This window comes from Ochotona princeps, chromosome 4, assembly GCF_030435755.1.
Source record: "Ochotona princeps isolate mOchPri1 chromosome 4, mOchPri1.hap1, whole genome shotgun sequence".
NCBI lineage: Eukaryota > Metazoa > Chordata > Mammalia > Lagomorpha > Ochotonidae > Ochotona > Ochotona princeps.
Window position 1 is genome coordinate 81,779,382 of NC_080835.1, and position 23,158 is coordinate 81,802,539.

At 37.3% G+C, this 23,158-nt stretch overlaps 1 protein-coding gene across 1 annotated transcript in view; it reads left to right on the forward strand.

Moving 5' to 3' along the window:
- Positions 1–23,158, forward strand: part of GUCY1A2 (guanylate cyclase 1 soluble subunit alpha 2) — a 282,653-nt gene that overhangs the window by 200,024 nt on the left and 59,471 nt on the right. The window contains exon 6 of the mRNA XM_004585031.2: positions 11,910–12,053. Within this exon, the coding sequence (XP_004585088.2) occupies positions 11,910–12,053 (144 nt within the window). The remainder of the gene's footprint in view (positions 1–11,909; positions 12,054–23,158) is intronic.

The window sequence follows — 23,158 nt, forward strand, 5'->3', positions numbered from 1 at the left end:
TCTGTTTCAAGTGTTTATTCATTTCTTCTAGATTGTCTAATTTGTCAATATAGAGTGCATTTGTGGTAGTTGCTGATGATCATTTGCATTTTTATGGTGTCTGTCACAGTCTCCACTTTCAGATATACTTTTATCTACTTGGTTCTTTTTTATTTTTAGTAAATTTACTTTTTAAAAACTACATATTTATTTGAAAGACAAAGCGAGAGAAAGAGAGACAGAGAGAGAGAGAGAGAGAGAGTGAGAGAGAGAGAGAGAGAGAGAGAGAAAGTGATACATCTTCTATCTGCTGGTTCCTTCCCCAAATGCCCACAGTGCATGGAGCTTGGCCAGTATAAATCCAGGAGCCAGATGCTTCTTCCAAGTCTTCCATGTTGGGTTCAGGGGTTTAGGTTCTTAGGCTTCTTTCCCAGGCACTTTGGCAGGGAACTGAAACAGAAGTAGAGCAACTGGGACTCTAACCAACATCAATGTGGCATGCTAGCCCTGTAGGCGATGGCCTTACCTACTACATCACAACTTCCTGATTTCTTCTGTAAGTGCCTGCCATGCTAACATGGAGATAGCCTCTGTAAGACTTAAAAGGAGAGCTAAAACATTGCCTTTACTTTAAAAGTTGATTGAACTAATAATCTGTAGAAACGAATGTTAGAAAAAGTACCAAAGATAAATGACCATAGTGTAAGAGATGTACAAACCAAGTTTTCTTGATGTTCTAAAGCATGCAAATATATCCTACTGAAGAATTGGGGATAATTTCTGGAAAGATAAGGCATGAGAGATGGATTTGAAAGCATTTGGCAAACTTCACTCCCAGAGAGAGGAGTGGAGAATGTGTGCTTTTTGAAACTATACTGACTCTGAAAGAATAAAATATAATGCCATAAATATCTAAGAATTTGTGGCAATTAGATTTTTTCCATTATAAAATTCTTTGAGATTTCATTATTGGAAAGTCAGAGTTAGAAGGAGTCACAGAGATTTTTTCATCCACTGATTGACTCCCTGGTGGCCACAGTGGCCACAAATGGGCCAGACTGAAGACAGGACCTTTTTCTTTTAAAGATTTATTTATTTTTATTTGAAATGCAGTTACAGAAAGAGATGGAGAAATGGAGAGAGGTCTTCCATTTCCTGGCTCATTCTCTGTAATGGCCAGAGCTGAGGCTATCCGAAGCCAGGAGCCATGAGCTTCTTTCCAGGTCTCTTATGTAGGTGCAAAGGCCCAAGGACGTGAGCCATCCTCTGCTACTTTTCTGATCTGTGAACAGAGGGCTAGATTGGGAAGTGGAGCAGCTGGGACTCAAACAAATGCCCCCATGGGATTCCAGTGCTGCAAGTAGACGATTAGCCTGTTATGCCACTGTGCCAGCCTCTGAAGCCAGGATCTTCACCCTGGTCTCCCTTGTGACAGGGGTTCAATCTCTTGGACTGTTTCCCACTACTTCTTCAAGTCATTAGCCAGGATCTGGATTGGGAGAGTAGTCAGGACATCAACCAGTGCCAATAGAGATGTCAGTGTTGGAGACGGTGCCTTAACTGCTATGCTGTAACACTGGCTCCCATTATAAAATTAGTCATAATTTTTTTCACTTGATTTTTAATTGTATCACATTCCAAATTTTGACATCAGTGAATTTTATCAACATTTCTTACGTGAAAATAGAATGGACATTCAACAATCTGTAGGGCATGTTTAAAATTCTGAATAAAAAAAATCCCTGAAAATTTTTTCTTGAAGATAACAAACTCTTGATAATTATAACAACTAAGTGGTTGGATTCCCAGTTGAGCAATAATTTTGGATATGTCTTCAGTGAAAGACACAAAGTTTTTTTTTTAAATGACTATTTCACTTTGTTGAAATATGAAGTAATTAGAGTGACTCTGGTATGTAAAAGTTGCAAGTCGAGGGCCTGACGTGGTAAAGTCCTTTCCTTGATCCCATATGGGTGCCATTTCATGTCCTGGCTGACCCACTTCCCATCCAACTCCCAGCTGTGGCTTGGGAGAGCAGTAAAGGGCAGCTCAAAGTCTTGGGACCCTGCACCCATATGTTAGACTCAGAAGAAGCTCCTAGCACCTGGTCTTGGATCAGGTGGTCTTGGCTCAGCTCCAGCTGTTGTGGCCACTTGGGGAGTGAATCAGGGAATGGAAGATCTTTGTCTCTCCTCTCTGTAAAAGTGACTTTCCAATAAAAAGAAATAAATCTTGGGGGAAAAAAGTGGGAAGTTGAAACCTATTATGGAAGATTTCACTAAGCCTATTGCATAGTAGAAATAAATATTCAATTTCCCACTTGAGTATTAGAATAAAACTTTGGATGTTTTTCCTTACTATCATTTTTACTTATTTATAAACAACACAGAACCTAACAGTAGTATCTTCCACATGGTTGAGATTCCTATGCACAAATTTATGTTGATAGGCCTATTGAGAACTTATCAAGTGAAAAGCTTTCTTGGATAGGCAGTCATTTGCAATCCATTTTCCTCATTTGGGAGTAGCTCCCAGGTTAAATCACTGTTCTATTTATATGTATGACCTCCTTTCCAGTGCCTTATCAACTCAGTGCTATAGAAACATCCTCTGAAGAAATGGTATTTGGGTCAAAAATGTTAACCAAAATGAATGTAATTGGACCTTTTTTTTTTTTAAAGGAAGGGAATTTTTTGTCTGTTTGAAAAGAACACAAACTAGAAGCAGCAGCAAGATAGAGAGCTCCTGTCTGTCCACCATTCAGTCCCAAGATGCTGGCCCTGATCTGCGAAGGGAAGCAGGAGCACGGGATATAATTCAGGTTTCCTAAATGGAAGGCAGGAACCCAGTTGAGCCTCCTATGGTTCACACTGGTGGGGAGTTGGAGTCAGGGGTGAGAGATGGGAATTGAATCCAGGCAGGCCAGTGTGGCAGATAGGTGTCTCAGCTGTAAGGCCAGATCCATCTTACCTGAGGGTTTTTTTTTTTCAGGTAGTTGTATTCGTAAATTCTCAGTTCAAATAGTTTTCATTAGAATTGCTGATTCTTTCTGCACAATTAGCTTAGATGTATTTAATTGAAATCAGCAAGCTTTCTTTTTTTAAAAAGATTTATTTATTTTTTTATTGGAAAATCAGATATAGAAAGGAGGAAAGACAGAAATGGATGATCTTCTGCCCACTGATTCAGTCCCCAAGTGGCCACAACAGCTGGAGCTGTGGAAGCCAGAAGTGCAGGGGCCCAAGGCTTTGGGCAGTCCTTGACTGCTTTCCCAGGCCACAAGCAGGGAGCTGGATGGCAAGCAGGGCTGCCTAGGTTAGAACTGGGGTCCTTACGGGATCCCCGTGTGCAAGGTGAGGACTTTAGCCACTAGGCTACCATGCTGGGGCTTTTTTTTTTTTTTTTTTTTTAAGGAAATCAACAAGCCTTCTTTGGGTCATTGAATGTGTATTGTGCCAGGTGATTCTCGGCATTGTACATGTTTGTGTAAATGTGTGTTTTCCTTGCGTATGCATGCTTTAATGCATATTTATGCTGGAGAGTGTAGTCTACTAGTTGTGATAGTTCTGGAACTGAATGGAAAAGCTTGTTTTCCCTATAGCTTGAAAGACAGAAATGCAGTAGCTGAGAATATCTGGGTGCCACAGAGAAGTGAAACCTTTCAGAACATTCTTAAATATGATCACCATCTGGGGGAACACTATATTATTTTAATGATATACTGTCAGTCTTTAGACACTGGGAACTATAGAAAGATCGCTGGGGGTTTGTGAAGATGCACATAATTGGGTCTTACACCACTAGCTGGAGGCTGGGATATAATTTTTCACATGTGCTTTATGGGTGATCCTTCTGAAGCCGCGCTTGACACTTGCTTAGGGGACAACACTGGTGTCTAAATATAGAAAGTGAATGCAAATGCAATTTAAAGCATATAATGAAACTCTGGGCATTTTGGTACTGTGCCAGCCTCCAAGGATATAAAGATAAATAAATATCTAGTAATGGAAGAAATATCTATCTAGTAAAATAGAAATAAAAATAGAAATAGAAATAAATATCCAATAATGGAAGAAACCCTCACAAACACACATAATATTATACAGACAGTGACAGACATTTTTCCATCAGCTGTGATTGTGGGAAAGTTACAAATTCCATCCTTCTCCAAAATAGGGAAAGAAAAAATGAAAAAGATGAGGCCTGAGTCGGCGATAACCCTTGCCTTGTTGCAGCTTTGTGAGGTCTACAACCTTAGTTTTATGTTCACAGTGATGGGGCAGCTTTCTCTTCATCAGGCTTTCTAAAAGTGACAAGGTTTGTGAATTTAAAGACACAGTAAGGAAAATAGCCACCCCCATGTCCAAAGGATGGGGTGGGCTTTGGCACCAGATGATGGCACCTAGCACTGTGCAAGGAATGCTTACTTTGTACAGTCTTCTACCCCTCTGCAAAGTGGCAGTCTGGGCTAGTGACAGTGCTGAATGAGGCCCTTCAGTTCCTTGAATGCTGGGTGACAGTGCCCATAGAAAGAGGGTAATAAAGGGTTTCTTTGATAACTGCTTATCACTCTGTAGTTCAGCAAATAGTGCCCATGACTCCACATTGATAATAAACAGATCTGTAGCCCCTGCTGTTTGTTTTTTTTTTTAAGATTTATTTATTTTTGTTGAAAAGGCAGATATACAGAGAGGAGGAGAGACAGAGGAAGATCTTCTGTCCAATGGTTCACTCCCCAAGTGGCCGCAACAGCCGGAGCTGAGCGATGCTATTAGATTTTAAAACACACTTAAAGTTCTTAAGTTCTTATATATTGTTAGACACAGTTAATTCTCGTAGCCAAGTCCTCTTTTCATAAGTTTACCACAAGCCAAAATCCAACACGCAGCAAGGTGCTTAGTAGGGCCTTTATTCCAGGATAGGAATGGTAGCCAAGGTGGAGGGGGAGAAAACTAGACAGGACATGTCTCCTGCCATGATGGCAGGATGGGAGCTGCCCGAGGAAGGGAAGGGACAGGATAGAGGAGGACAGGAGAGAGCCAGATTAAAGGGGAAAGGAAGGGATGGATAAAGGGAGAGGCACTAGTGGAAACTCATTTACAAAATACAGGTGAGCCTGCGAAGTGTGGGAGGGGCATGGAATTGGTTGGGAGGAGAAGCTGTGGGAGAGTCCCAGGGACTGGTGACTCAGATTATCTAAGCCACAGGTGGGACTGTGGATGAGGACTAGCAGGAGGGGCCCTGAGAGATTGGGGAGTGGGAATCTCAGAAGACATGAGGTTGCATTTCCTTGGTGGATGACTGGAAGGGCGCAAACTTCACAAGCAGTGGGGAGGGGAAGTAGGAAGACGGGATGTTGGAATCCTCGCATCTTCAGTGTTAATCCCTGTAACATATCAAAGAGATGTCCAAACTGTAAACTTCAAATGATAAAAATTTTGCAATGAAGATAATATTGTGAATAACTAGAATCATTTGCAAACATTGAAAAAAGCTTTAATAATTTTTGCTTTTGATAATTATGTGGCATTTCTGATTAAAATGCATGTGCACATTGACAGTTTCCAGAGAGGTATGGCCTGCTTCTTGTTCAGTTCTTGTTCAGTGTTTGGATATTGTTCTGCGTGAAAAACAAAAGTCTCAGCAAAAGTGATCAGGCAAACCTTTCTGCTAAAATTTGAGTGGCATTTTCCTTGCTACTCAGCTCTGCCGGTGATGCATTGCCTCTAATGCCTCAGTTTTCTGCTGTAGCTGCTGGTACTGAATGGAAAATTTCTCCCCTGTAAATTTTGGTGGAATCTGCTTTAGGGCAATATTTAAGACTGGGTTGTAGGCAGTAGCTGGAGTGGTTGCTGAGGCGTGCCATACTCTGCAAGGCAACATATGTGGAAAGGAAAGGAGAGGAGAGATTGTGGGTGAAAAGAAGGTTGGAGAATGAATGAGTGGAGGAGGAGGATACAGTGATCTCATGTCTATGAGAGGGTAAAGGAAGTAGCTAAGGAGAGTGAGGTAGTAGCAGAGGAGGAGGAGTCAAGAACCTGGTTCATTTTTGGAGACTGCTCTCAAGATAAAGGCTCCGTCTGAAAGGGCCTTAGCCGACTTGAGGCCCAGGTTGTGTTAATAATTTAGCACTCAGATTGAGACACAAGAATATGCTAGAATATATCCAGCTTCTTGGGTACCATTTTGCCCTAGCACACGACATGCTTAAGGACTGATGTAATTGAACTTAGAATGGTGAAGAGGTGAAAAAATCCAGACAGCATTTGATCAGCTAAAAGTTCAAACTGCCCCATTTGAGCAGATCCTTACCTAAAATATGAGGTGATCACTAAGAGTATCAGATGAGGGCCTCAGGACAGATAGTACTATTTTCACTCCAGTTCCAATTCAAGGGCCCCGTTCTCTGTTCCTTCTCTGAGGAGGCAAGGACATCACTAATAACTTTCTCACTTGGTCCTTAGATTCTAACCTCCTAAAGTTTCAAATACTGTTTTAATTAAAAGAATTTCTGGTCCTGCTCCTGCTTTTCTGCCCAATATATTGAGGAAAGCCAGATTTCTTTTCTACAGGGCAGTCCATGGTAACAGTCCTGCCATGTGAGTTCTAGTGCAATTAACTCCTACCCATACCAGAGCATCCTCCATCGGGCTTTGATGCCAGTGGTGATGTGGATGTGCTGACCTCTCAGCATCTTGGCACCTCTAGACTTTCAGTGCTGTCCGCACCAAGAAAGTGGCTTCTGTGCACACTGACATCAGATTTATCAAACCAAGACAATGATGCTAAAGACTGCCAAGCCTGCATCTGCTTTGCTTGAATTCTTACTTGTGCCAGGAACTTCTCTCTGCTTTTTGATATTGGTAATTTTTCTTCATCTTTGCAGAGGATCAGTGTCCTCAGGAGCTGCAAGCTCAGTGGGTTTCAGCTACTGTGGCAAGCTGCTCACCTTTAGATGTGTCCGGTGGACATGCCGTGTCCCTAAGTCATTTGCTTGTCCACCACGACCTAGATTTTCATCTTTAGCTAGGAGCCTGTCTTATCCAGTACCTCTACAAACAGGGATATAAATAGATGGAAAATGTGGAAGCAAAATATGGAGGACCTCTGGCTCTCCCCAGGCCACAGTTTTTCCTTCTCTTCTGTTTGTATTTATGAAGCACTGTTCTCTGCTCTACCTTTCCCTGGCCAGAATTTTGGATAATCTTGTTCAGATCATCATCAATCTCATCGTTCAGTTTATTGTCAGTAAAGACCTGTACAACCGCTTATGAGGTCAGACTGCCTGCCAGTCATTGAGAACACCTCACTTTACCCTGCTGTTACCCAGGATCTGTACCGAATTCTAAGTGAGTCATTTGACTGGCCTGTTAGTGCAGTTCTCTGATCAGAGGTAACCATAGCTTCCTTTCCAGTGATCCAATGTTCAGAGCCACAGCAGTGAGCCAAGGGAGAACTTGGCACATTCTCTAGCCCCATATTCCCCACTTCAAAAGGACCAGTTGGCCAGGTGTGCTGTGAGATGGTAGGATGAGAAAAAGTGCTGTTTTTTCTTCTCTTAGTTTATCTATAGCTGGCTGTCTACATCTAATTCCTAATCTTTTTTCCTCCCTTCCTTCTCTGCCCCTTCACATCTCTGTGTGTCTCTTTAAAGACACTGGTGTCAAAAACAAGAAGCAAAACAGCTGTCAAAGCCGACTTCAGCTTCTGCTTTTGATTATGTCCAGAGAGAGGGGAGGCTGTCCGCTCATGTGTACTGTCCAAGCTGTAGGAGTATGCTCTCAGAGTCCCAAGGAAGCAAGCTCACAGGAATAGAAGCCAGGGCTTGTGTAATTGAAAGAATCATAGTGATCACGAATCTGATGGGGTGGAATCAGTTAGGTGCCCGATTTCATACGGTGATTTTTTTTTTCTTTTTTGGTTAATTCTGTCAACAATACTCTACTTCTCCTTGCCAAAATATCCAAGACCCTTCCAAATATTTTAATATTACTAGTCTAAAATGAGAGGGAGAAGAATATTGTGAGAATTAGAGTCAATTAAGAGCTTAAGTTGGATTCTTTTAAAGTATTAAATCTAAAGCATCTAAAATTAGGCAAGTTTATAGCATTAAGGAGTTTATGCCACTTTATTTTTGGAAAAATAGGATTTTAATGGAGACAAGGTATAATACGCTAGGTGAATTTTTTAAGGCTTGGTGAAAAGCAAGTACAGTGTGTGTAGGTTGTGCAACTGCTGTTTCAGTACTGGAAGTTGCAATGTACAGAAAAAGGATCTAAGGTTTTGTGTGTAACATTGTCTTTACCCCCATCTCTGTGCCTGGTTTAGCCATCTTTATTTTTATCCAATTCCATTCAAGAACAGGTTGCAAATACTGAAAATAAACGAGATGCACTTTCTTAGAGATTGCCCATTACACTTAAAAATTGCTTTTTTGCATTAATTATCTATGGTCACTTTGCAATGATTACTTGTTTCACTTTATTTTTTTTAAGATTTATTTTTATTGCAAAGTCAGGTATACAGAGAGGAGGAGAGACAGAATGATCTTTTGTCCGATGATTCACTCCCCAAGTGACTGCAATGGCAGGTGCTGTGCCGATTTGAAGCCAGGTGCTGGAAACCACCTCCAGGTCTGTCACGTGGGTGCAGGGTCCCAAGGTCTTGGGTCGTCCTTGACTGCTTTCCCAGGCCACAAGCAGGGAGCTGGATGGGAAGTGGAGCTGCTGGGATTAGAACCGGTCCCCATATGGAATCCTAGGCGCATTCAAGGTGAAGACTTTAGCTGCTACGCCACTGCGCCAGGCCCACTTGTTTCACTTTGTGTTAACTCAACAAATAGCCCCAAGAGTGATTGGAATTTTGAGTGGTTGGAATTTAAATATGATACTTCTGCTTTTCATATTTTTCCTTAAGCTCCCATACCTTTCATTAAGCAAAATCAAGTAATTGTTGTGAAAGGATTCCACTAAATTTCCACATACTTGATTTCTGGTAGAGAAAATTGAGTCTTCATACAGAGTTACTTCTAATATGCCAATGTGTTTCTGCCGAGATGTTAATGTTAAGGTGCCGAATATATCTAGAAGGAAAGTAAAGCATCACACAGATCCATTATTTATACCTTACAGATATCCTAAGGAAAACATCACACTGATATATTATTTATACTTTGTGGACATCTGGGTATGCAAAAATTTCTAAAATGACTACCTTTCTTCATTCATGTCCTCATTAGTGCTATTCAAATATTTTTGACTCTTCTCTGAGCAAAAGATAGCTTGCATTTACCCACCTCCTTTGTTAGACTTGCCTAGTGAAACATGAGAAGCCATCTACATTATATCCTCAGGAGGCTCTAAGCACCTGTGCAATTTGTCAGACCCTCTTCTGCCACGGCAGCCATCTCCAGATGTGCAGATTCAATTAGCCTTGTTCCTGGAGGCATGCAATGTGGCACAGAAATCATCTCTTCATTCCTAAATTTCGTAACATGCAAGGATATGTAGCATGATAAGTATTGTTTAAGGCCTTAATACAGTAGAGTCTGGCTTCACCTGTGAAAACATCTATTGTTTGAATGTGTATGTTAGGTATTTATAAACAATTATGAGAAATCCACATCCTAATAGGTGTTTGTTTTTTTTTTTTTTTTGGTGTTTATTTGCTATCTATTTTCCTTACTTGTCTTTAGATATCTGGAAACAAAACACTATAAAAATTTGGATTTTGTTGTGTATTTTGAATACTTACATTATAGTATGTACTGTGTTGTATTTCATTTTCTTACATCAGTTGGTACCATAGGAATCTATCTTCTTCTTCTGTTACATGCTCCCAAATGGACAGTGAGACATGTATGTGCTTATTATTGCCATATTCTTAGGGTGCATATTCTGTACTTATACATGACAATCATAGTGCTATAAGCTTCTTAAATGCTTTCATAGTCTCACTTAAATTAATATTCAAATAATTTTGTGGAATTTATTCTTTTAAAATTGAAGTATTATTGTGAAAGTCTAATACTTTCATTAATATGGTATCTTGACTAGAGGGCAGGCATCTATTGTGGCAGTTAAGACATCACTCAGTGTGTCCACATCCCATTTTGGAGTGCCTGGGCTCAAGTCCCAACTCCATGTTTTATTCTAATTTCATGCTGATGCGTTTGTTGGAAGGAAGCAGGTGATGACTCAGGTAGTTGGGAACTTGCCACCCATGTTAGAGATTCAGATTGAATTCTGAGCTGAATTGGGCCTGGCACAGCTTCAGCAACTGGGAGCATTTGGGGAATGAACAGGCCAATGAAATAGTCTTCACCATCCCTCTAGATTTAACATAAAATGAAAATGAATAGTTATATTTTAGACAATATGAGAACAGTATTGAAAAGCTCACATTAGTGATATGCATTGATTGTGCATACATATTGATATAGCCTGCAATTAACACTAGTCCACAGATTTAGAAACAATACATAAATGGTTTAATTAAAAGATTAAAAAAATATTTATTTGAAAGGCAGGGTTACAGAGAGAGGGAGACAGAGACAGAGATGGAGGACAGGGATCTTCCATGACTGGTTCCTTCCCTAAATGGCTGCAATGGCTGGGTCTGGGACAAGTGTAAAGCCGGGAACCTAGAACTCCAACTAGTTCTCTCACATAGGTGGAAGGGAAACCAGGACTGAGACCATTTTCCACTGCTTTCCCAGGTGCATTAGCAAAGGACTGGACTGGAAATGGAGTAACCAGGACTTCAATTGAGCTTCTATGGGATGCTTGCATCACTGGAGACAACATAACATGCTCTATTAGAAAACTGTATCCAGATTAGTTCTTTCACTGAGTATTAATGAAAGGACATAAAAGGCTTTATTAAAAAAGCAAAGTATTTCATCACTTTGTTCTAACTAATTTTAGAGATGTTGATATTACCACCATATCCATAGAGGATAACTAAAGAACTATCTTCTGAAAGTAAGTGTTGTCTAACTTACAAAAAATAGAGAGAGAAAGGAGGAAAGTGGTGAGTGCAAGCAACTGACTCCCATAATGGTGGGGGACAGGGAACTCAGTGAGTCTCCCACATGGGAGATGAAAATCCAGCCAGTTGAGCCATCCATTTCCAGCATTCTGGATCTACGTAAGCAGAAAGCAGAAATTGTGAACACAGCTGAGTCTCTAACTCATGCACTCTGATTTGGGGTTATGGGCATCACAACCTCTATAACAATCCATGGTCTAAATGCCCTCTTCTCCAAGGGTGTCTGACTTTTATGGTCCCTTTGGTTTTCTTGAAATTTGTAGTCTTTCACCTGAGGAAAGCATTTTAAACATTTAACTGCAGCAATGAACACTTAGAGTAGAATTAGAAACGGATCTGGAAAGCCTCTGCTGTGTATCTGGTTGTATGCATGCACCTCGATTTCTCATGTCTCAAACATAAATTACATTAGGATATTTGTAAAGGTAAAATGAGATAATATATGTAAAGTGGTTGACACTATTAATGCTATTGGGTATGAATTCAAGAAATGTTTTATACTATGATTAAGCATATGTAAGGAAAGAAGAGACTTGACAGCGAGTTTATCCCAAAGGAACAAAGAGTGTGGCTATGGACAAGGCCATATTTGGAAGTTACCTAGGCAAAGCACTGTTTTTGTAGGGGATAATTGCTTCATATTCTGATTTTGCTAATTTCAGTGATGCTCTGTGGTGGTAGTGAAAGATCCTGGAGTGAGACGTCAGTACTTGATGATAGCTGTTTGCAAACTACTGTGATTAGACTCAGTTGTCTAATTGCTTAATTTATTGGTGGTTTCCTGACACGTTTTTCAGTTAGGTTTGCAATTACAGATAACTAATTATTTCTCTTATGACTCATTATCATATTTTTGCCTTTGGTTTGTGTGATTACTACAGGTGGAAACAATAGGTGATGCTTACTGTGTTGCAGCAGGGCTGCACAGAAAAAGCCTCTGTCATGCAAAACCCATTGCTCTGATGGCCTTGAAGATGATGGAGCTTTCAGAAGAGGTGCTCACACCTGACGGAAGGCCAATTCAGGTAACCCTGTGAAAAATCTTGTTTGACTAGTATATGTACCTCTTACTTCAGGGAGCAAGACGTTTCCCTCTGGATTCTGTTTTTGATAATTTATAAACTTACTTAAGTAAAGTGTTTAATGACAGGGACAAAGAATAACGAAAGATAATTCGTACATTTAGGGAAAGAACAAAAGCAATATGGTCCAGAATGGGAAAGGCATGCGAAAGGCAAATTATGTGAAGAAAATAAAGCAAACAAAGCGCTGCATCAATAGGAAGAACTTAGTGCAACTGGTCAGTCACCGAATTCAAGAAAGGTGAGGGTGGCAATTAGATTCCGAGAGGTAATCTCAGAAATAAACTAAGAATCAACAATATAAATGATCTGGACAACTTTCTGTAGGTATTGTGTGTATAGGCAGTATACAGATATTTCTTATGAGGCCTTATTCTTCAACATTAACTTCTGAAGTTTAGCTGCAACAGTCTGAAATTGTAACCATGTAAGTGAGGAATCTTTAAAATGGTAGAAAATATAGCTTCTGATTTGCGGTAACCTTTTTAGTAGCAATGGCTCTCTGCAGTCTGAGATCATCTAGCCTTATTGCTACCAGATCCCAGCATGTGAGTACATTTCTAGTTGTGGCAAAGTACTCCAAACCTTCTGAATGAACCAATATTGCTAAGCATTTTTAAATACTTAAAAAAGCAGAGTAAAATCTCTGAACTTATATAAAAGGAAGAAATATTCCCTTTATTCTATGTTTATAGATTAAAAAAAAAAACATTAGCTTAAGTGCTTTATCTGGCAATCACACAGGGAAAATAAGACATACTGTTCCTGTCTGAAGGGTTTCAATTTCAAGATCATCCTCAAAGAATTTCAGGTAAAATGTCCTGAAACATGTGTGGCTAATGCAAATAAACTCGTTCATTCACAAGCAGGGAAACAAAATACTCTGGTTAAGAATCAATAGAAATCATAAAGGAGAAAAAAAATGTCTGGAATATTGTTAACAAAAAATATCAGACACAGGAATAAAGGGACAGTGTTTCATATGATTAAAATGTGGAAAATGTTAGAAGTAGATTTGAAAATGAAAGGAAACCTGAAACAGAATATTTTAAAATAAGAGACAACTCAGTGACTATATTTAAAAGCAGAGTAGATGCAGATGGGGCAGGAATCAGCACACTGGAAGTTCGAACTGAAGATGTTAGCCAGACGGAACATATGAATAAACTAATGTAAAATATGTAGTAGAGTGGGAAGTGGGAAAGGTAGTATATATTCAATTGGGGAGCCATATAAAGATGAGAAAAAATAACTTTTCCTTCAGAATTAGTAAAATAAATCAATCATTTATGAGACTCAAGAATTTCAAGAAGGCAAGCTACAGGAATCTAAGGCAAGATCATCTCAGAGGCTTCGGTGTGCATCAGAGAAGTAGTACTTGATCAATTACAAAAGTGCCATTGATCAGTGGGGAGTGGATAAGCTGGTAAGTACAACGTTGGAGTAAAAACTGGCTGTTCTTATGAAAAATAAATCGAAATTGATTCACTGCTTTATGAATCTACATCTACACATTAAGTCAAGTGGTTCAGTATGAAAAGCTATACAATGAACTAGATTTATAATTGGGAAATTTTGACCTAGACTAGGGAAACTTTTTTTTTGCGAACTGTTTATGTCAAAAATTTTCAAGTCATAAAATAGGTAAATTTTACTGTGATAAAATTACAACTTTGGTGATTATCAAAAAACTTAAAAAGATAACTACACACGAGAAGAGTATTTGTAACCAGTAAAATTATCTTTGGCCCCATCACTAATCAGACGAATATAAATCAATTCTAGTCTTTATAGAGCATTGTAACCTACCGGTTCGATATGACTTTGAAAATCTAACAGTGAAAGAGTATCTTTTAATTTAAGAAAGAAAGTCTGACAGTAACACTGTTGGTGAGCATTTGGAATAGGAGGGAGTTTCACTGTTTAGAAGGCAGAAAGGTGTATGGCATAATTTACTTAACATCAATAATGCGAATCCTACCACCCAGCAATTTCTCTCCTAGTTTTTTGCCCCAGGGAGACTCACACAAAAGTATTCCTAACAACACTGGAACATTTTTTCAAATGATGAACACTGGACATCCAGTTTGATAAACAATAGAATTGATAAGCATGATATAGATATACCTTGGTAAGTCATACACTTGAAAAAGGACATGATATTCACTATGGGCAATGTGGATAAATGTCAAAAACATTGACATAAAAAACAACTCCTGGAAAACTCTATAAAATGATTGTTTTTATAATTCAAAAATGTTAAAACCTTTTTAAAAACAAATGTTATTTAGGAATAGCTGCATTAATGAACATTGGCCAACGCAGTAGTCAAGATGGTGCTTTTACCAAGAGAAATGAAGATAGTGGGAAAGGGGAGGATATAATACCAAAAGTAAGCATAGTGCAAAAAATTGGAGTTTTCAATTGGCTGCCAAGAGTAGGGAAAATGGGACAGTGTGGAACATTAAAAAGAAAAAAATACATAGAATTCTCTCAGGGCATAATTATTGAGTTCAGATAGATGAATGACCTTTTTACTCAGGCCAAGAAAATTAACAAAAGGTATACTGCCTTAGATCTGAGAACTTCCAATATTTATAGTCCAAGCTAACCTTGATGCTTGATGTTTATTGTTAAGTTTTCGAGCCTACTGGTCATTTATCTTTTTTTTATGTGGAATTTTCTTTTACAGGATTTCTGTTTGTGTTGATTTCAGCATTTTGTCACAGCAAAACCAGGGAATAGTGTCATACAGTGTGTTCATTAATATTTTTGTTTGAGAGGTAACATTAGCTCTGTCACGTGAATCACATCTTTTAGATCAGAAGAGAAAATGTTTATAAAGATTTAGTAAGAATGCAGATGAATTCAAAATTATACCACTTTATTAATTTTAGTTTTATCATTAATTTACACTATTTGCATGGTTTGGGATTTTTCGGCATATTAATTTGGTTTTCAGTTTAATTCCAGCTTGGTACCATGGGAACGTTTCTAAATTTACTCAGGGAATCATTCATTATGAATGTTTTGCAGTAGAGCTGAAATTTGATCAGTTGATTGTTCCTCTCAAATTGTGTACCTTTTCAGGTTTTTAAAAACAAAATGTTGCAAAATGTCTCAACAAATCTTCCCAAAACTGTTTTGAAAAATAATTTGAGATTTTATTATTATTTCTCATGATACAGTTTTGCAGATATAAGGTTTCTTACCTCTAATTTGATGAACATCTTAGGCATCCTGCAGTCATGGGAAATATTTATGGCATAGATTGTTATAAATGCTTGGGAATGACTGTCAGCAACCTTGACCCAACTATAAATGTGCCTGCATTTTGTATATCTAGTTTTAAAAACTACCAATGAATGTAGTATTTTATTTATACAGTCTACGCATGTATAAGCAGGATAGTGTTTGAACAAGCTCTAACGAATCTCGGAGGCTAGTCTAGACTTTCTATGAAGCATAGATACCGATAACAAATTCTGGGACAAAAAAGTCCACAGGAAATTGTGACTGCTTTAAGATACAGTGATTAGAGGTGGGCATTGTGGCATTACAATGACCAACCCACCACTTAAGATTCTATATGCCCTGTTCAAGTGCTGGTAGGAGTTCCAGGGGCTCAGCCTTCCTTGCAGTATTCTTCTAATGCCTGCCACCCATGTGGTAGACCAAAATCAAGCCTTCTGATCCAGGCTCTAGTTGGGCCTAGCACTAGGGGAGTAAACCAAATGGAAAATCTTGTTTTTCTTTCTCTGTGTACATGTGTGTTTCAAAAAGCTGGAAAACAAATCATTATGTAAAAGTCGTGATTAGAATTCTTACCCTTGATAAATGCTGTTTTTTGTTTTTTATTTTTTTCCTGAGGGCTGGAAATAGGGGAATGCAATACTATCTCTTTCCTATTCTTCTCTAGAAGCGATCTGATGTTCTTTATTTAAAATAATAGAAATTATTCTTGTTTATACTGTGGTGGAAATGTGGTATTCCTACTTTTTATTTGTAGAGGACTATGATAATTAAGCCTATAAATATAGTTGATTAAAACAAACAATGTTGATTAAAACAAAAGACAAGCCAAATCATTTTTAGTTTATCCTTTATGCTGTCCTGTGCTTCCCTAGAACTGTGCATTAGTTCATGCTGTTCTTTAGACTTATGAGCACGATTGTACAAAAATATGAACACTTAAAATTAGGATTTTATTTCTGAATTAACTTATGCTAATGATTTAGCCTATCTTTGATTAAAATATCCAAACACTTATTACTGCACATATTAAAAGAAAAATAGCATGCTTGTGACTTAAGGCTTTTGAAACCTGAGTGTATCTAGGTTAATAAATTTTAATTCTGGACCAGCTTGGAAAAAAATATTTTCACTGAATATCATCTTATAGGCATAAAAATTAAAACTCCCTTTATGAATTTGGAGACCAGTACATTTTATATAATGAAACAATTTTAGAGACAATATGAAATAGTTTAGAAACTGTGTAATCGTGTTATAATACTAGTGTTTTTAGCAATCTCAATTGCATATCAGTGAAACGCTATGAGTTTTTCTAGGTTTGAAGTCCCCAAACAGGAATATTAATCTAGAATTTACATGTATTACCGTACATTCAATTATGGCTCTTAAGCATTAAAACTTTTTCTAATGAGTTGATAGGATATTTTAAGATTATGAAATTTTTAAATAGTTTGATAGTTTCGAAGAAAATCTGATTCTGTTCTTTAATATTCAGAAGAATTTAGTCTTTTCAAATACTGCCGCATTTAATTTACCCCATGAGATTACAAAGAATACACTAAATCGTATTAGGAAAACTAATTACCTTGATTAGTTCTCTGTGGTTTTCTTATAATTGTTTATAAAATTCGAATGTATACTTTTCATCCCAAGGTATTCAGACTGAATCTAAGGGGAAAACTGAAGGGGCCAGAAGGAACTACCTAAGCATTGTATGAACTCACTGTCATGATCTGGTGCCCCATTATCCTCACTTTTTATCCATGAGGCAAATCTGAATTTACCTTTAACCTCTTATGATAACAGCTTTTAGATAATCAATATTTTATTTTAGCAGTTGTATACAACAAAACTATATAACAATACTGGCAAAATTTATGGTTAGGTGTATTTTCTAATAGGTTTGCATAGTGTATGTATTTGATACGGGACATGTTCATGCATTTAAGAAAGAATTTTTTTGGTGAAGTGCTTGTTTGTTGAAGGTTTACCAATACAGGCTTATGACAGATCCTCTTCTGTAGCTGGCTGCTTTTGAATTAGCAAGGGCTGCATTCCATTTACTTTGTTCAGACTTTTCTTCCAGCTCATTAATATCTCCCCTGGTTGTATCAAAAAGAGAATAGAATGCTGTCACCTGGAGTTTCTAAATAGGCCAGAAATGGTAGCTTGGCAGTTCCAATGACAGTAACTGAACTGTCCCAATAAAAAAAAGTAGAGTGAAATGAAACCAAGAATCTGAACAAATACAAAATTATTAGGAACAAAAAGTGAAGTCTGGAAGTATTAATTAAAAATAAATTGTTTCAGATCAGTTTCCTATGTGTGTATGCACACATGGACCCTAGCAGGTGTGTACGTGTGTTCAGAAAATAAATTGGTACATTGCCTTTTTATTCTATATCCAAGTCATCAAATAAACCTATGGCAACCATATAAAATGAATGTTTTCATTTAGCTCCTATACCTAAAGATTAGATTTACCTGTAGGCAAAAGAATACTTTGTCTACTAATGAAGTGATTTGCATTTTTTTTCAAAAATTATGCTTAGATCCTTGATCCATTGTGAGTTAATTTTTGTGTAGTGTGTAAGATTTTGTACCCAGGGTTGTGGAGACAAATGGAGGGAAGAAGGGAAGTATGTTCTTAGAATATAATATGTTATCTATGAAATCTCTTCTTAATTTAAAAAAACTAACATGAAATCCATCCATTTATTAATGTTGATGTAATTTATGGTATTTTACATAACCTGAAAGTATTTTATATCATTTTTATTTATTTCCTGGAAAAAGTCAGTCATAATGGCTCTAAAATCTTTTTTTAATAAAGAATTATTTTTATTGGAAAGTCAGATATATAGAGAGGAGGAGACATAAACAGGAAGAACTTCTGTCAGAGATTCACTCCCCAAGTGGCCGCAATGACTGGAGCTGCGCCAATTACAAACCAGGAGCCAGGAGCGTCTTCTGGGTCTTTCACACAAGAGCAGGGTCCCAAGGCCTTGGGCCATCCTTGGCTGCTTTCCCAGGCCACAAGCAGGGAGCTGGATGGGAAGCCTGGCTGCTGGGATTAGATCTGGTGCTCATATGGGATCCTGGTGCATTCAAGGCAAGGCCAGGCCCACAGTGGCTCTAAGCTCTCTAATATGTCTGTTTTCTGGAGCGCTGATCTATTCCACTATCCACTGCTGCACTTTATTTTCAGTTATGTTGCCTGTATACTGCATGCCTAATTCATATATTTTGATTATGGAGATTGTATCTAACATACCTACAAAGAGTTAATGTGAATATCCTCCTGTAGTGAAATTTCACGTGTCCTCTTAAGGACGTAAGGAATCAGGTGATTTAAACCTGGGATTGGGGCTCAATGAGGATGAGTGTGCTTCTGATTTCTGATTTTTTTTTTTTTTTAATAAAAAAGTGATCACTTGGGCCTGGTGCCATGGCCTAGCAGCCTAAGTCCTCGCCTTGAATGTACCAGGATCCCATATGGACACTGGTTCTCCCAGCAGCCCCACTTCCCATCCAGCTCCCTGCTTGTGGCCTGGGAAAGCAGTTGAGGACGGCCCAAGCCCTTGGGACCCTGCACCTGTGTGGGAGACCCGGAAGATGCTCCTGGCTCCTGGCTTTGAATTGGCTCAGCTCCGGTTGTTGCGGCCACTTGGGGGAGTGAATCAGCAGATGAAAGGTCTTCCTCTCTGTCTCTGCTCCTCTCTGTATATCTGACTTTCTAGTAAATATATATTTTTTAAATGATCACTTATTTTGAGAAAAGAATTAGTATTATCCTATCATTTTGAAAATTGCAATCACTTGCCAGATTGAATGGGGGCATCTCTAAGTCATATTACTACACTGATTTTCCTTGGTTTTTGGTTTTAGTGGATTGTAATATTCAGAAGCTACATAACTTAAATTGTTATATTTTGATTATTTTGTTTGCTCTCTTTAAAGCTTGTCATTCTGATGTTTTCTACGTATTGAATACAGTGTTTATTTTCATCAGTCACTCTTCTGGCATGATGCTGAACTTTAATAGTTGCAGCATTCTTGATATCTGTCTTGCCTCTGTACGAAGTGAATGAAGTGATCTCCTGTACTGCATTATATCTGAAGTGTGTTTGACAAGGACATGGCATTCCATTTCCAGCTTATTTTAGCTTTTACCTCTTCTTGTGATTCCAATTTTATGTAAGGAAGTTTTCAATTATTTCTAAAACTTACTGAAGCAGTTTATTGTTATATGTATCAAACAGATTTTCCAAGCAATCTTTCTTAGGAGATGCTTGCATTTTTATGCTACATGAGAAAAAGTAATGGCACGGAAGTGAAAGGAGAAAAACCAAGTATCAAAAAATAAAAATGAAGTTGATTTACTTGAAACTGTATGTAAATGCTCAGTTAATTTTGTGCAGTAGTCTTTCAACTTTTCAGAAGAATATATTCTGTAATGGAAACAGTTTAAATATTTTATGAAGTCGTTATTTTAAATCTTATCACTAAGGGGCTAACTCCTGAACGAGTTTTAATACATTTTATTTATTGTAGACTATTTTTACAGAGAGAATGTCTTAAGAGAATGGAAATTAAGTTGGTAAAGATATTAATTTCTGTGTGCTTTTCTGTGCCCATGTGTTGTGTATTAGAAATTGCATCTTCCAGGTAGATCGCCTGCGCTTTTATTTATCTAAGACTAATGGAAAGAATCAGAATCTCAATTTGCAAAATTCCTGTTCCTGAAAGGCGTTTCCCTGATTTTGGTGGCATAATTTATTGCTTTTAAAATTTCATCTCATTGTGACTGTTGACTAAGGTATTTTTTTAAAAAAATATTTAATGTGATAGCTTTGTATGTATAGGGATTTGCCCAATGACCCCTAGATTCCCTCCACCACTGTTTCTCCCATATTATTACAATCGTATAGTCCTTTGGCAATAGTTACAAATCCAAAATTCTGCTATTTAAGTGTATCTTAGCATTGTGTAGGTATAGGCAATGGTAGAAATCATGTATTGCAAGGTTAACTTTTCTCTTTAAACGTTATATACACATGACAATTATCAGCTTAAATCTTACTTTCATGCCATTTTTCATATTGTAGCAAGACATAATACTAGGGTCCATAAAAACTGGAATTGAGAAATAAATGAACTACAGCGCAAAACATTTTTGAAATCTGTAGTTTGTTTTTTTGCATAATTTAGTTTTCATGAACTTTGTGAATTTCTCTTGTGTGCATGAATATCAGAATAAACTTATCAATTAACCTAATTATCCACAAATTTTTTGAAGGACCTTCCTGTGTAGGTTACTAATTGTACAATCTGTATTGCTAAAAGAAAAGCCCAAAGATTAGCATGTAGATAGTCAAATTCATCTACAAATTAGTAACAAATCATAACTACATTCTATATTGTGTTGTATATTTAAAGCATTTTCTTTAAATATGGAAACCGATTTATTGCTTGAAAAGTAGATGTTTTAAATTGATAGCATTTCATTCAATTCATGATGTCACAAGACAATTTTCCAAATACCTTAGATATTCAGGAAAGACTGAGTTAGCTCCAGGAAGCATTGTTTTTTATTGTTAACTCATTTTGGTTTTGCATTTTCCTTTTCCTACTGCTGAGTCCATGAGTCATTGAAAAACAGCTCTTTAATTACCTGAGTTGCAAATGTATTACTAACAATTCAGTGTCCCAAGTGCTTTTAAAAATCTGTTAAGCTTTGTGTTGATGTCATATCAGGCATATGGTAATTGTGTGGGTCACCACTGTAATATTCCTTATTTGGAATATGGTTTCCTAGCAACTCTTGCTATTTTTCCTAATGGCTGAATTGATATCTGCACATTTGTAGTGCTCCTTATGCATCAGAAATTGTCACCTTGTGTGCAAATGTTACAAAATCAAATTTATATGTAGATTGAATTCTAAAAAATTATTCTACTTTATCATTTGCTTTTAAAGTGTTCAAAGGTTAAACGAACCATAAAGAAATGAATTTAGCAAAACCTCACTTACTTAGACCTCACTCTTTGGGGGAATATGGTAATTTTGACAACAATGCCCGAGATGCAGGCAAATAGTTCCTAGTGGGAGTCATGCTTAGGTTGAAAAACAGAACAATTTTGGTGGTCAGATGACCATGTAATCAGAAGGTCCATAGGAACACAGGTGCAGAGTGTGCACTGAGGGGTCCCAGAAGAGAAGGGAGGCCTGTTTTAGAGACAGCTTGCTGTTTCAACTCAGATGGAGCCTGATTCATTCTGAATCTGACTTGATCATTGCTAGAAGTTTCTTTTTGTTTAGAAAACAGTAAGCATCCAAAATTTTAAACAATTCATTCGGCAGTAGGATTGTAAGGATAATAAAACCAAGTATGTACCAAATCTTCCCAAGAGGATCTCTGTTAATATTGCTTTTTTTTTAATTATTTATTATTTAACTTCATTAATTATATTGTATTATGTGACAGTTACATAGATACTTGGGTTCTGAATATTGCTTTCTTTTTAATATTCAAATGTTTCTGATTATATACTTTTAGAAATATCAGAAATTTTTCAGGGTAGATGTGAAATTGTTTATATTCATAATTACATTATTTTGAAGTTTTTTAATAGGTTTGTAAGCTCCAAAGATGTGCAGTTGGAAGACACTGAAAACCAATGATATGCTAGTGGTTATTTTGATGGTTTATTATTTCATTTCATCTATACAATTCATTTGAAAGGGAATATATGCAGTTTATGTATTTGAGATAAAGAAAATAAGGCATTAAGAAATTAAAGATTTATAGTATCATAGAAAATTTCACAATGTACATCTTCTGGGGTGATCTTTAAAAAGTTCATGACAAAACTATGTTGAATTCAAAAATTTTTACAGCGAGACACTTATGTTTTACTTTAATGTTTCCATGAACTTTTACAAATACTCTCATAAATGTCACACTTATGCCAGTTTTTTAAACATCTTAGTTTCAAACCAATTTTCATTATTCTTGTACATTTAAGAAATTTGAAGTTTTGATGGTTTACATAAAATGGCAGAGATGTTGCAGCAAGGGCAGAACTAAATTTCAACCCCAACAGCCGGTTAAGTTCAGGGCTAAACTTTGATCTATTATAGAGAACTGGTCAGTTCATCACCAGAAGTCCCAGACTAGAATTTTGTTACCTGACTACTTAATAGCTAGTTATCTCTCACTCAGTGTACTACGTATCATGTTAGATTATAGAGTGTCTTTCGCTCTCTAGGTGTATTTTCTTGTATGTATGTAAAACATTTTCATATCAGAAATATGTACATGTATATACATCTTATCTGGTAGTTCTATAGAATTTGAAAATTTCAAAAAATGGTGTTGTGATTAATATTGGGATATAAAGTGAATATTAGCTTTTCATGAGGGGTAAGATGCAATCTCCCTTTATGGTAATACAATAATTCAACACTAGGAGAGCTGAGATTTAAAACCATAACAGAAAATCCACCAGGCAAATCCTGTTCGGGGAACGTTATTTTCCAGATGGTATCATATGGTTGTAATTGGATATTGAGTTAGCTAAGATTTACACCAACCAAAAGCACGGATTGAAAGTGAAAAATGTAGTCAGATTCCTTGATAAGTTAGCCAGCAAGCATTTACTAAGTTTCTTTCACGTGCAAAACCACATAACTGAGCCGCAGATGGAAGCGTGCCAAATACCAGTCTCTTGTTTTCTTGGCTCTCAAGTCAAAACTCTGTCTCCATGATATCCAAACATCTGGTCACTTAA